Here is a 15,117-nt window from a genome sequence, read left to right on the forward strand (position 1 = left end):
TCAGACAGCAGCCTTTATTTCTTAAAGGCAAAGCAGGATTGTCACATTCTGCTGCTGCTAAGTTGCTTCAGTCATGTCTGACTCTGTGCGACCCCATAGATGGCAGCCTTAAAAGAATGTAAGACGTTGATTTGAAAAACATTGAAATCATGCTTCAGAAAGAAGGAAAAGGCTTAATTCCCCTAAAGATGATATTTCATGGAGGAGTTGCAGGACCTTAGAGCAAGAATCTAGGAAAGGGTTTCTCCTCTCAGGCACTATTGGCATTATGTGTCAGATAATTCTTTGTTGTGGGGGCTGTCCTGTGCACTGTAGGATGTCTGCCAGCATCCCTGACCTCTGCTCACTGGATGCCAATAGCATTCCCACAGTTGTAACAGCCCCAGATGTCTCCAGACATCGTCAGATGTCACTGGGGGACAAACTTTCCCTGGTTGAGCACCATGGACATAGGAGGATATTCCCCTGATATCAGCCAGGGCCAAAGCTAAGCGCCGCTGGCTTCTTGAGGGAGGTTTTGGTCTACCACGAACCGTTATGTGCCGCTCCCTCTTCAGTAGCAGCATGGAGTTTGTAACCCAGGAAGATTGTCTGGAAGATCATACAATCTAGAATCCTGACTCTAAGACAAGTCATTCTTGTCTTAAGAATGACTCTAAGACAAATCATTCTAGATTTCCCAATGGAAAGGATTTACTATACTTGGCATATCACAAACAATAATAAAGACCCCAAGGTGGTTCTAATAAACCCAAAACCCAGAAGAAGAAGCCAGCTTTGGGTCTTCTCCAGGCAAGAGTTTTGGTGCAATATCATGTTGAATGTGGGGAGGTAAATTTGAGGAGAGGATAAACAGGAAGAGGCCCTGGAGTAGAGAGTGGGAACATCTCCTGCTAAACGCAGATGTTCAGACTAACAGCATGCTGTGGAGCAGAAACTCTCAATCCAAGGCCAGCCCAAGGGCCCTGTGCACTGGGCTGACCCAGGAGACAGGGGTTCTGTTGCTCCCTCTGTTCCTATTTATTCTGTGACTTCTGGAAAGTCATTTCATTCTTACTAATTTAAGTCTATAAATTTTTAACAGTTTATTTTATTCATACTATATATTATTGCTAAAGAGCTCCCCCACCATGGAATGCAATTATTAACATTTCAAAGACAATGAAATCCATTGAAGCATCCAATACAATATCTTGACTATCGCGGATATTAATATATTTGTACTGAATGATAGAATGAATGAGTAAATATAAGACACTGAGAACATTGCTAATATCTCAAAGAACAAGACTAAAGCAAATTTGTGAGACTTTTGGAAGTCCAATAATATTCAGGCAATAGCTAGTAAATTGAAAATTATTTTTAAAAGTCCTAAGATTGTTTCTAAAATATAAGTCAATTCTTTATACATGTGAAACCCCATAGTTTTTCTATATCCTTTCTGATTTTCTGTTCAGTTGTTCTATCAACTCTTGAGAGAGAAGTGTTGATGTTTCCCACTAAAATCATGGATTTAATCTATTTTTCCTTTTTCTGCTATCAATACTTTATATATTTTGCAACTGTGTTCTGCAAATTCTACTGGAAAATAAAGCTCTGCTTAGTTTAAGTGAAGTGGTCAAAATAACTTGAAAAGCATCTTCAACAGAGACTAAAGTTAGAAGTAAAAATTCTTTCAATTTATCAAAGGAGAAAGAGAATCTGTGGTAACATTTAATAATCAGGATTTGAAGTTTGTGCTCAGGGATGTAAATGAAACTAGAGAATTGGCCTCAGTATTTCTAAAGTCAGAAGATTGGGAGGTGTACTGGATGATCTGAGTATCACCTTCCACAGTTGGTTTCTTTGCTTCATTGAGAGTCCCTCCAAAGTTGCGCTGGACTCAACTAAATTGTATGAGTTGGATACTCTCAACAACATTGGTGGATTAGAGGCAAACATATTGTTAGAAGTTGGTAATATCTATCCAAGAATTTGGAAGTAACTTGTAGATGCAGTTGTGATCACAATGGACAAACAATTGTTAGCAACAGCTATGGCTAGGTGAGGCTCAGGGTAATTCACTACAGAGAGTTTCAGCCCAGACTAGGAAAGATGGAGGAGAGAGATAAAATAAAACAGTGGCTCATTAAATTCTTCAGAAAACCTAAAATTTGAGGGAAATGGCAGCATAATTTATGTGGTGAAAAATCAGGCTTTGAGTGACTCGTTGGAGTTCTTAGAGGTAATAAGTAAGATCATGGGTAAAGAGGATTCAAATCACTCAAATCACTTTGTTTAGACTTCTTTTTTTTTAAATTAATTGTTTAGACTTTTAAAAGTCTTTTATGAGAAGACAAAAAAGATGAGCTAGCATCGGATTTAGATGACATTTTTTCATGTCCAGGACAGAAACCTGGATACTTGACCTTGCCCTTGAGTGTAAAGCTAAGGGCTTTATATCCCTTACTCAGCACCCAGCATAGAGCAAGGAACATAGTAGTCACTCAACAAATAGTTGTCAGATGACATTTAATTCTCACAACAACCTTCTAGGGCTCCCGTATTTATCTCTACTTTATAGTGACAAAACTAATGGTTTAGAGCAGTTAAATCTTCTTTACTAAAAACTGATGCTAAAAATCTCTCAGCCTCCTTTAGTAATCTAAACCCTGAGCCCTTTAATCTCAGTCTGTCTTGGTCTGCTTCCAATACCATTCATGATCTCCATGGCCCCCGAACCCAGGTTTTGGCTCCTTTTAATGGCCTTGTACTTAGTCTTCTAATCTGGGCCCTTATCTACTGCTCCTCCAGGGCTGAGTTGCCTTGACCTAATCTAACTGCTGGGACCCAAATCCTGCTAAGGTCCTTCAAGGTCAGCATTCCTGTCCAATCCCTATATATTCACTTATTCAAATGATTTATTGTCCCTCTCCACATGCCAGGTTTTATGCTAGGTACCATGACAGTCTCTGCCCTTGGGCAAAGAGAAGACCCTGCAATATGGCACGTTATGATAGAAAAACAAGGAAATGGGTAACTGGAATGATTTTGGAAGAGAAATATAAACAGGAATGTTCCCTCAGGAATAATTCCTGGTGCAGGGCATATTTAACATTCTTACACATGAACAATAAAAGACACACACAACAGAATAGTCTGGTTTGCAGATAGCTCCAACATCTTTTCCAAGGAATTAAGTGCAGGTTGATGGAGATGTACTGTAAAAAGAGCCAGCATGCTGTCTAAAAGGGTTGAACAGGGCAATGTGCACTGCGGTGTTGGCAAACATCAGTGAATGCATTTAGAGAAATGCCATCTAGTCTATTTATAGGAGGATGGGATTGGAGCTATCAGGGAGTTTCTTCAACAAATACTTGTGATTCTACTGTCTGGAAGAGGGCATATGCTGGGTCCTGCAGGTTGTAAGAAAATGAGGGAGACATAGCTCCTACTCTCAAATACTCTGAGAAAAATATTGGAAGAGTTCAGTGAAGAAAGTAGTATTTAAGATGAAAGTGAAAGTGAAAGTTGCTCAGTCATGTCCAACTGTTTGCGACCCCATAGACTATACCGTCCATGGACTTTTCCAGGCCAGAATACTGGAGTGGGTAGCCTTTCCCTTCTCCAGGGGATCTTCCCAACCCAGGGATTGAACCCAGGTCTCCTGCATTGCAGGCAGGTTTTTTACCAGCTGTACCACAAGGGAATTTTAAATTATGGGTGAGATTTGGATGGGTGGATACTTGTGAGGGAAGTAGAGAAAATTCTAGGTAGATGAAAGAGCATAAAGCATCCAGGCAGGAAAATTTAGACTATTGTCCTAGTTTGGTGACGGTTCCAGGTTGGCTGATAGGTAGAGGACATGGAAGAGTGAAGTGTTTGAAAGGTATAATAGTGAACCACTTGTCTTGGGAGTCTGCATTTGATTGGCTGGGCAGTGAGAGAGAGGTAACAGCAGGATTTAAAGATTTCTGAGTAATAATTTAGTAAGCTAAGTCTGGCAGTAAGGTGTAGGAAAGGATGGGATGGGAAGACACATGGATCAGTTAGAAGGCCCTTATAACAGCCAGGTAAGAGGAAGTGAAGTCCAAATCAGGTGGTGTTAAGAAAAGAAAGGAGAGTATAGATACCAAAGACATCTTGGGAGCAAATTCTATGGCAATGTTTCTTAAAGTGTGGTCTAGAGCCAATCTGAATGGAAATCATCTGGATAGAATCCTGTGTATCATCCCAGACCTACTGAATTAGAATCTCTGGGGTGGGGGAGTCTGGGGCATCTATGTCTTCAACAAGTCACCTTGGTAACTTTTATGTAGATGGGAATCATCATCTTATAGACATGGCACACAATTCAATGCAACGGAGGAAAGAAATTTTCATGATGACTCCAAGGACTTGCTGTGCAGTGGGTGGTGGTGGTGTAATTGCAGGTTGAGTGTGAAAGAGTGGTTGTGTCATTAACAGATCTAGAAAGCCTGAGAGAAAGGCAAGTCTGGCTGGGACTATGATGTCTTCAGTATGGATCCTATTGAGGCAGGACATACCCATGGCAATTCCCATATGGGATTTGGAGTTGGGGGAGAGATTTGTAAAACATATTGTAGAGAAGTAATAGTTAATGTCATAGGAATGAATGATATTTGTTAGATTTTAAAAAGTAAAATATGGGAGATGTGGAAGATAGTGAGAGGAAGATAAAGTAGATAATTGAGTGTAAATGAGGTTCCACAGTGAAGGCAGAATGGCTTCCAAATATGACTGTTGGGACGGACTTCCTGAAATATGGCCTACAAGTTACACCAAGTTTGGGGCTGGAATTATGTTGGGTGAAGTTAGATTTCTGCCTGCAGAGATGTATATTTGTGGGGAATTTGGGTGATAGGTGGGAAATGAAGTGGGCTAGAAAAACCCTCTGCTGCTCAAGGAATTCCTCTTCTTAGTTCACCAAAGCTGGGTATTTCTTATCAATAGCAAGTAACCATTTGCCTCTAAGGCAAAGAAAGTCCAATAAAGTGGGAATCACTAACTGATAATTGGAAAGAAAATGGAGGAAGCACAGGCTGAATTGGGTTGAACTGTCTTCTCAAAATTCCTATGTGTGAGTCCAAATCCCTACTACCTTAGAATATAACCACATTTGGAAATAGGGTCTTTACGCAAGTGATTAAGTTAAAATGAGGTTGTTGGGGTGGCCCCTGACCAAACTACTGTGTCCTTATAAGAAGAGGAAGTTCAAACACAGAGACGTTCAGAAGGAAGACAACATGAAGACAGAGGGAGAAGGTAGCCAACTACAAGCCAATCGAGAGGCCTCAGAAGAAACCCAGCTGCCGACACCTTGATCTCAGACATCTTGCCTCCTCAGCTGTGAGAAAACAAATCTTTATTGGTTAAGCCACCCAGTCGGTGGTACTTTGTAAAGGCAGCCCTAGCAAATGAATAAAGAGGGGAGGGGCCGATGTGGGCGATAAGAAAGAGAAGAAAAGATAAGAAAGACAAGAAGGAAGAAGAAAGGAGCAGCAGGAGAGTAAGTAATTCTCTCTCTCCCAAGAGGGTGATGGAGACAAGGCAGAGACAAGAAAGTATTTCAGGACGTTGGAGATGGCCTGTGTTGCAGGTTTACATGATGTCATAGAACACAGGAAAGGACAGAGATCCAGGAAGAAAAGAGGCAAGTCAACTACTCCAGGTTTGGGGATATTGAGGAGAAAAGGGTTGTGTTTAGCCAGGGATGATTCATAATAATAACAATGGAAACAATCTAAATACCGGAAAATAAAGGAATTATCTTGTAAACATGTACTGGGTAATTATGCCACATGAAAAACCATCTACACTCAAAGAGTTTGAAAAGACATGGGACAAAGCATAAAATATGATGTTTCCATTAAAAAACAGAACGTAAAATTGTATTAGAGCATGACTGCGTGTGCGTGCTAAGTTACTAAGTCCTGTCCGACTATGAGACCCCATGGACTGTAGCCTGCCAGGCTCCTCTGTCCATGGGATTCTCCAGGCAAGAATACTGGAGTGGGTTGCCATACTCTCCTCCAGAAGATCTTCCCAACCCAGAAATTGAACCTATGTCCCTTGCATTGCAGGCAGATTCTTTACCACTGAGCCACCAGGGAAGCCCTTCTGTGCTCTACAGTATGGCCTTATTATTTATGTATTTTATATATAGTAATTTGTATCTGTTAATCTCAAATTCCTAACTTATTCCCCATCCTGCTTGTTTGCTAAGTCTGTGAGTCTGTTTTTTGGCCATGATCATGTTTTCCGGGATCTTAGTTCCTCGACCAGGGATCAAACCTGAACCTTGGCAGTGAAAGCATGGAGTCCTAACCACTGGACCACCAGAGAATTCCCTGTTTCTGTTTTGTAAATAAGTTCATTTGTATTACAGTTTAGATTACACATTTAATTAGTATAATAATCTCTACTAAGTTAGACAGAGAAAGACAACATCATATACTTTTTTAAAAACATCATTAATTTAAGAGTATTTATAGCCTCTTTTCCATCCCTTATCTGCTCCCTACAGAAAATTCTGCTTTGCTCATTCCCACTCCCTCAATCCTTGAACTTCAGTCTTACCATGTAAATCAATGTTTTGTGCGTGCGTGTGTGTGCATGTGCTGTGAAAAGTGGATGAGGACCTACTCTCTGACATTTTCTAGTGGCACAAGGTAGGGGGAGGCAGAGGCAAGCCACAAGGTACTTGTGATCCAGGCCTGAGTTGCTTGGGAAAGATAAGAGCTCGGGGAAGTGGTGTGAGAGGGTTGGAGTCCAGGGAAAATTGGGGAAAGAGGATTTTAAAAAGTGTTGCTGTGGGTCATATACTGGATGCTCTTTAGTGTTTTCAGGAGAAGCAAATGAAGATTAGGATTATTTTTTATTACTTTTGGTCTCTGGCTGCATGAGACCCCAGATCCTATTTATTTACATACATGCGCAAATAAGAAGACTGGAAAGAAAGAAACCAACACATTGGAAGTAGTTAACTCTGCATTAATACGATTATTAGGCACTGACACTTTTATGTAAGTTTTGAATAGAACATGACATAATAGTAAGGGGCGATTATTGTTGTTTAAAGAAAGTACTTTCAATAGAGTGATCTGGGCAGGTTGTATCGCAAAGGGTTAGGAGTGAATCAAGGGGATAAAGTGGGCTTAGATTACTTTCTCAGGGAGTCACTATGAATAGGAATGATGGGCAAAAGCTTGAAGAGGCAGGAAATCCAAGACATTTTTGGTGGGAGGGGGTTTTTAGAATAGTGAAACCTAAAGAATGACAACTTAGACATCAAACACTCTGTAAGGATGTACTGTTTTGAAACAGTTAGGATAATTTGTGTGTCCTGGAGGCAGAAGGAGTTTTATGATGTGATCTTTTACTAGCTTCGAAGTATTTCTCACTTGGTCCAAATAATACTGGTTGAGATCTAACAGGTGATTTCCTCAGCTGAGGCTTAACTGGGTCAATAGTCTGATTTTCCAACAGTCAACACAGTAGGGTTAGGGCTATAGTAACAAAGATAAACTTTAAAGGACTCTGACTGGTAAAGAGGAATGCTGATTCAGGAATGCTAATTGAAATCTGTAAACTCACAGTTAAATTGGATGTATATTTGTTTGTTAAATTCTGGGATTCCAGAAGTTAGAGGAATGTGCATGATGCACAAAATTAGGTATATTTCTTATGTGAGATATTAATAGTTTGGACTTATGTCCACAGTTGAATCTAAATATAATCAAAGTTTGCATTAATTCTTAGGTGATTAATTAAATATACACTAAAAGAAAATGAAGGCTTGGAGGACATCATTTCCAATCTTCCTGGGAGGAAATCACAGATGACGGTGATGATAGCTTATCCCAAAATGCTCCCTTGGAGGAAACATTAAGTAACTGTCATGTCTTCAAATACTCAGAGATGACTAACACAGGGAGTTGGTGAAGCTGATGAAGCATTGGATTGGGTCTGTGACAGGTGAAGACATACCTATTGTACAGGTTTCAGCTGAGAAGACTGTCAGATGGATACCTAAAAATAATTTTCTCAGACTTTCTCCATGAGAGTCTGGAGTACATATTTGGAAGAGGTTGTGGGGGGTAGGAGGAGTGATGAATGCAGATTGGTGTGGTTAATTAATGAAGCATAAAATTGGAAAGAGATATTAACTTGTCAAGAAGGTGTAAACAAAAAGACAAAAGGATGAATTTTTCAAGAACAGCCAGGGTGTGTATCAGGGTGTAGGATTACAGAGTCGGAGGAGGATAAAACACCACGTTGATGGAACTGGTGTCCAACCTGAAGTACGATTGAGTTCTGGGGCACATCTGTCCCCATTTGTGTGAGCACAGAGTCAAAAATGAGCAGGAGAAATATTGGAGAAGAAATGTATTTGGAGAAATGCACTATGGAGAAAGTGTTTGAAGGAATTCAGAACAGGAGGAAGGTAACAAGTTCGAGGAGAAATGCAAAGCAAGGAAATGGGGAAGGGGAAGAACAAACAAGTGTGTACTGAGGATCTACTAGAAACAAGCAGAAACTTTCAATGCATCTATTTGGATGCCCCTGGATTAACTCAGGCTTTTAAATGCAGCTTCCTCATTAGCAGATACACACCACTGCATATAAAATAGATAAACAGCAAGGCTCCACTGTATAGTACAGAGACTATACTCAATATCCTATAAGAAACATAATGGAAAAGAATATGAAAAAGATTCTATATCTATAAATAAATCACTTTGCTGTACAATAGAAATTAAGACATTATAAATCAACTGTACTTCAATTAAATTTTTAAAACTGCAGTTTCCTCAAACTTCTCTCTCAGAATGTGTGTGTGCCAACTACTTATGAAATAATGAATTAACATGCACAACTGATGTACTTGACTCTCACCTATGGTGGGAGACTTCCATTTTCTACTTTGCTAATTTCTATATCATTTAAGTTTTTATACATACATATTACTCTTAAAATAAGACAAAATCAGAAAAATTCTATCAGAATGAGGTTAGCTTCCATAGAAAAGCCACTTGTACCTCCAAATAATCATTATGAAGGGTTGCACTCATGTCAAATAAAATGTATCATAGTAGTCATAGAGATAAAAATACGATATAATAAAAGGATATTACTGAGCATATTACACATCACACTCACATTTTCCTTAAAGATTAGGTTTAAAACTTCACTCTCCACCCCCAAAAAATGACATAAGCATGGCTCCACTGTTGCCCACACAACCACATCTAAGATTATCAAGTCTTAGATAACTGTGTGAATGATATTAGCAGCAGGCACAGTGGAACTCCCTTCTTCACCCCATATACCAGGCTGATAGTTATCTTAAGGGTCCCATGATTTAATTCCCAAATATCTGCCTACAGATTTTGCCTGCAATCCTTCTTTTAATTAATGCTCAATGGTTTTCAAATTTAGCTCAATGGTTCTCAAATTTAATGTACATAAGAATTACCATACAGAGTAGCACACACAAAACCACGTATCTTATACTTTATGGGGAGTTAAGGGATTTTTCAGAGATGATTTGGTTTGAACTTGTTTAACTTGCTGATTTAGCAGCCACCTTGTTCCTTTGTATAATATGAGATTTGGCTCCACTTGAGAGAACTATCAGAAACTTAATTGAGGATTCTCTTTGCTGAATAAGAAAAGAATTAGAAAACTTACTGTGGTTCAATTACCTTCTCAACTTTCCAAAACAAATATCCAATAAATGCTTAATTTCTGTCCTGACCATGAATCCTTTAGAAGTATAGGTATCCATCCTTTGTTTTTGTTTTTTTCTAATATAATGGGGTCCTGTTATTAAGCCATTGGGTCTATTTATTAATCTAAAACAAATGAGTATGAGCATTGTAACTCTAAAGGAGAAATTGGAGAATTTGAGATATAATCCGTTGAGGAATCAGGCAGATTCTCAGAGAATGAACAGTGACTTGACTGCTCAAAGACAGCGGGTTAAGTAGAAGGCCAGGGAGGCAAACCTAGGTCTGTTTTCCTTTCTGCCTTATCCTTTTGTTATTGGTGACATGTACCTCAACTCAGGGGCAAAGAGAATACACTCGGGTGCTCAGAAGGTAAAAAAAAGAGCTCAGTCTATTATAGCCCTGCGTGTCTCTCGTTACTGAAAGCACAGTACATAAACAATATGCAGAGGGAAAGCCCATTTGTCACTAGACCAAAAGAAGGAAACTTTCAGGCAAGGAACTGAGGTTTGCAGGTGACAGTTTAGGTGAAAATCAACCAGTCTACAGATGTGTAGATGTATTTTCACCAACCTATATAATTTCCATTCATTCACTGGGCACTCCTGCAGCTAGAAAAATGAAAGCTTATACCCACACATGTGCACAGGCACAGCCAGTCACTTCCAAAATTCCTACCCAAGTTTGGGCAAAGGAACAGATACACTGTAGCACTTATTTAAAAAATCTATCTAATTTCTCAAAGACCCAGGTTAGGCTTAAATGTTTATATTTAAGGCTTTGGATACATGCTGCTCTCCAACTCATAGGACTAGGTTACCTGGTTAGGATCAGGATCAACTTCATCCCAGTTGTGAGTGATGTGGCCTTGGTCAATGAACTCAAAAGGCTTGTGAGAAACTGAAGGTAGAATCCTATACAGCCAGCTGTGGGGAGGAAACAAGGACACACAAAACTTAGGGTGAAGTTATGGGTGATGCCCAGACTGTCTCAGGAAGTACCATCAGGAAGACACTCAAGTCCACAACGATCTGTGGGCTTTAATGTGAGATGCAATGACACAGCATCACTTCTTAATAGCCACTGTTGCGCATAGCCCTGCCTCTTCTCACCTTTCAACCCTACCCATCAAATGGAGAGTTGGAGGCTCTAGCCCTCGGTTATTTCCATGCTGGCAAAGAAAGAATTGTCTTTCCCAATGACAGCTATAAAGGAAGGGAAAGTACCTTGAGGGATATCTGTGCAGGCAGACCCACAGGAAAACATTAGCTTATATATGTCATTGGATCCTAATCTTTGTTCTGGCTCTAGTAAGTGAGGAAAATGAAGCCCACACAGTTTGAGACAATACAGGTGGTTTCTTTGTGATTTTTGAAATATTAATCAATTTTCTTACTTAAAATTGTAAAATTAATTCATGCCAGTGCTAAAAATAATTCAAGCAATTTAAAAAGTCCCAAAAGGTAAAAGACTTTCTCCTTTAATTTCTCCAGCGCCAGTTCTCAGAGGCTAATTAGAACTGTTTAACAATTTTCTTGTATATTCTTTCTGATGTTTCCAATGCATAATAAGCAAAATTGCCAAATTGCTGTACCATTTTAGTCTCACAACAATAATGTATGAAAGTGGCTGATTACCCACATCTTTACAAATATGCAGTATTATGAATAATTTTGACCTTAGGTGAAAAATGCTATCTAATTTTTATTTTGAATTACCTTTATTTATGAGTAAGGTTGAGAATCTATATGTTTATGGGCGCCTTGTAATTTTTCTGTGAATTACTTGCCCAAGTTCTTTACCATTTTTCTATTGGTTGTCTTTTTTATGCTAATTTGTAAGAGATTTAGGAAATTAACACAACTATACTCTAAAATTATAAAACTATCCATATTTTCCTATAGCACATTTGTAACTTTGTTTCAAGTTACAAAGCTCTTGAAACTTTGTAGAAGCTTCTCTGGTGACTCAGAGAGTAAGGAATCCATCTATAATTTGGGAGACTGGGTTTGATCCCTGGGTTGGGAAGATCTCCTAGAGAAGGGAATGGCAACTCACTCCAGTATTCTTGCCTGGATAATTCATTCTATGGACAGAGGAGACTGGCAAGCAGATTGTGAGCAGACAGAGGAGACTGTGACCATGGGGTCGCAAAGAGTCGGATACGACTGAGCGACCAACACACATACATAGCCTTGTTTCAGTAAGAGGTGATCTTAATGAAGGAGCCCTGAAGGACACCAGGAGGAGAACGATCCAGAAGTCGAGAGGGACACTGAAACTCACTAAGAGGGACCCAAGTCCTCTCAGAGGCTGTTACCCTGACAGAGTACAGCAGGAAGAGGAACACCACCTGGGGCAATGGAAGATTAGACCTGCTTGAACAGGTTCTGGCCCTTTAAGCCCCAGGACAGTCTACTTCAGGAGCTGGAGTTGGCCTGGCCTGAAACTGAGTCATTCGGGAGATCAAGCTAGATTTGTTCAGTTTTCTTCTGTTTCCTCGAACTCTAGGTGAAGTGATCTCAGACATTGGACTTCAGACCATAAATTATTAATAACTATGCCTCGCTAGCATCTAGTAGTATACAAAATTGAGAACACGTATGTGTGTCTTAGAACCAACTGTGAGATCCTGGGCAAGTTTTTTGAGTCTATGTTCCTCATCCTTATCTCCTAGGATTGTTGTCAGGATTGAGTTTATGTACCAAGAATGCCTGGTAGAGTAGGTGCTCACTTATTAGACGTGTGTTGAGTTGTTTATCTGTCTACCCCTATCATCTACATTGTTATGACGGTCCAGATTTTCCACATTCTCTGTCCTGGCTTTGACCTTCTCAGGACCGAAAGGATCAGCTAACTAATCATAAAAACCAACCCCTGATAGATATACTCTCTGACAGTTTTTGGGTGGGGGTGAGGGGTCCTGAACTCTGTGGTTGACTAAATGTAGGAATACCAGGCTTTCTCACTTATGGATGGGGTTGGCTCCATCTTCCCCCTGGGGACTTTGAGCATTTTCAGAAAACTTGTGGATACCTTTGAAGAGTTCTAGACAGATGGGTGAACCATGCCTAGTGTCCTTTGTTTTTCAGCCGAGTTTGCAAAACTCCCCAGGCAGCACTACATTGCCCTGGACAGAGATTTAATTCTGATTCAGGGAATGGTGCCAGCATCTTAATGAAATGCCGACAGCTCCTTTTCAGCCTCCTGGAATAGAGCTCTACTCCCGCTGGCTGAAGAGATTGCTGAATAATGGGGGCAGGCAGTAGAATTCGGAGTCCAGGTGTCCCGTTAGTGAATGGGTCATAAAGTCAAGAACATAGCCACGGAGGCCAGGCTGTTATAAATTAGAATGGACAAGAATTGTCTGTGTGCTTACCTTACCTTGGCTATCTGGGCTTGCAGAGAGAGAGAGATGATTAAATAGTGATAGAATTAATCCTGATTTGACAAGTATGGGAAACTATCTCTTCCCTTCTTCATGTGCAGATCTAGTGAGAGAGAAGCAATATTGATATTGATGTGATAACAGCACCTGCCACTCAATTTTCTGACAGGCGTTTAGGGATACCATGTATTAAAGGCAGACACTCTACTATTGTGGCAATAGTGATGATTATGGTAATTAATGTTAATTGAGCACTCACCAGGTACCTGGCAATGTGCTAAGGACTTTGCATACATTCTTTCCTTTAATCCTCTTCAAGACTATGAAATAAATACTATTATTATGTTTTCTACAAATGAAAAACCAGAAGGCTCTAAGAGGGTAGATGACATGCCCGAGGTCACACAGCTGGAAAGAGAAGGAGCCAGGATTTAAACTCAGGAGGCCTGACTGCAGTGTGGGCATGATGAACCGGTAAGGGGAACAATCTATCATTTGTGTGGTCCATGATGCTCTTGTACGCACTGTCTCATTGACTTCTCAGGAAGACTCTCTGGAGATAAACCCAATCATCTTCCACTAAGTAGTACAAGACTGCCTACCCTCCACCCCCAACCTCCAATGTAAGTAGCAGCCCTCTTTGTGGATACCTTCATCTGGTCTGAAATTCTTGCAATTGGATGCTGCTTGTTTAAGTCACAACACTTAACTGCCTCCCCAAATCACAACATCTACTGCATCTTATCTGCACCATAGGAGTTAACCAAGGGAGTGTGTTCACTGACCTGGCTTGTAGGACATGGGAACATGACACATTGTGCTAATGAATGTGCTGGTTTCCAGCAAAGGCAAATTCCAAGGAGAAAAAACCTTATTAATTCAGACCACAAGGGGCCATAATACATGACCTTTCATCTAACCCATGCTTGGATTATCCAATATTTTCATCCAAAGAACATAATACTTCTAGTCAGCTGAGGAAGATATTGCACTGAATCTTCTGTAACTTTGAGTTAATCAGTATTAAAAAAAAAAAAGTAAAACAAAATTGGACAATTCCTAGGGGAAGGCCAGACTATCAGGAACATTTTTTTTCTGAGTACAAGCAACAGTTTGCAAATGTAACTAGACATATCTGTTTTCTAGGCTCTATGCAGCTGTTCTCTCTACTTCTTCCAACAGTCACTTGATTCTGGCTGAAGATGAGATGCATCTTTCCCTGACAATGATCCAAGGCACAGCCTATAAGAAGCAGGATTTTGGGCAGCCCTGGGAGGTTGTGGCCTAGGTATAGGAGGCAGAATTAAATACTAGTTATAGTTCCCATACCTTCTTTTATTGGTGCTCCGTGGACAAGTGAAAGCTGATCCTGAGAGCTGCTCAGCATACAGATTGTAGGGGCAAACTTGAGGATTATTCTAAAACAAAGGAGGCAATAAATGACATCACTCGATCAGAAAGGTATCCCACCTTCCCATGAAACCACTCAGTGGGGGGAATTCTGGCTTGGATGGGGATGCTCTGGGTCACTTACTGCCCATGACCATCTTCAACCTATATATCTTTCTTGTAATAAAGTTTTAGGTAAGTTATTGTATAATTATAAATTATAACCTATCTCACCCTTCAGGAATATCCCAATGCTGATATATGAGTATATTTCTTTCTATTCTTACCCTCCAAAATGGGGATCCTATGATATGTGTAGTCTTATTAATAATTAGCATATTAAAAAAGAGGAAACAGTATATCATGAGCATTTTTTATGCCATGAAATAGTCAAATTTTTTTGAAAAATTTTTGTTTGCCATAGTTTTTATTGTAACCAATACTAGTGTGAACATCTTTGTGCACACATTTTAAAACAAGGGCTGATTATTTTCTCCTCATTGTCATATCTTATGTGGTTCAAAGAAGTATAAGAAAGTCCCCTAACCCTGAACCTGGGGGATCCTCCTGAAAGCCCTACAGTTAGTCTTACTTATCTTGGGGGTAAGT

At 39.9% G+C, this 15,117-nt stretch overlaps 1 protein-coding gene across 1 annotated transcript in view; it reads right to left on the reverse strand.

Annotated features, from left to right (window-relative positions):
- HGD (homogentisate 1,2-dioxygenase) overlaps positions 1 to 15,117 on the reverse strand; it is a 42,791-nt gene that overhangs the window by 20,894 nt on the left and 6,780 nt on the right. The window contains exons 3-4 of the mRNA XM_019987983.2: positions 14,449 to 14,537; positions 10,552 to 10,657 (exon numbers count right to left, since the gene is read on the reverse strand). Coding sequence (XP_019843542.2) covers positions 10,552 to 10,657; positions 14,449 to 14,537 — 195 coding nt within the window. The remainder of the gene's footprint in view (positions 1 to 10,551; positions 10,658 to 14,448; positions 14,538 to 15,117) is intronic.

This window comes from Bos indicus, chromosome 1, assembly GCF_029378745.1.
Source record: "Bos indicus isolate NIAB-ARS_2022 breed Sahiwal x Tharparkar chromosome 1, NIAB-ARS_B.indTharparkar_mat_pri_1.0, whole genome shotgun sequence".
Taxonomy (NCBI): Eukaryota; Metazoa; Chordata; class Mammalia; order Artiodactyla; family Bovidae; genus Bos; species Bos indicus.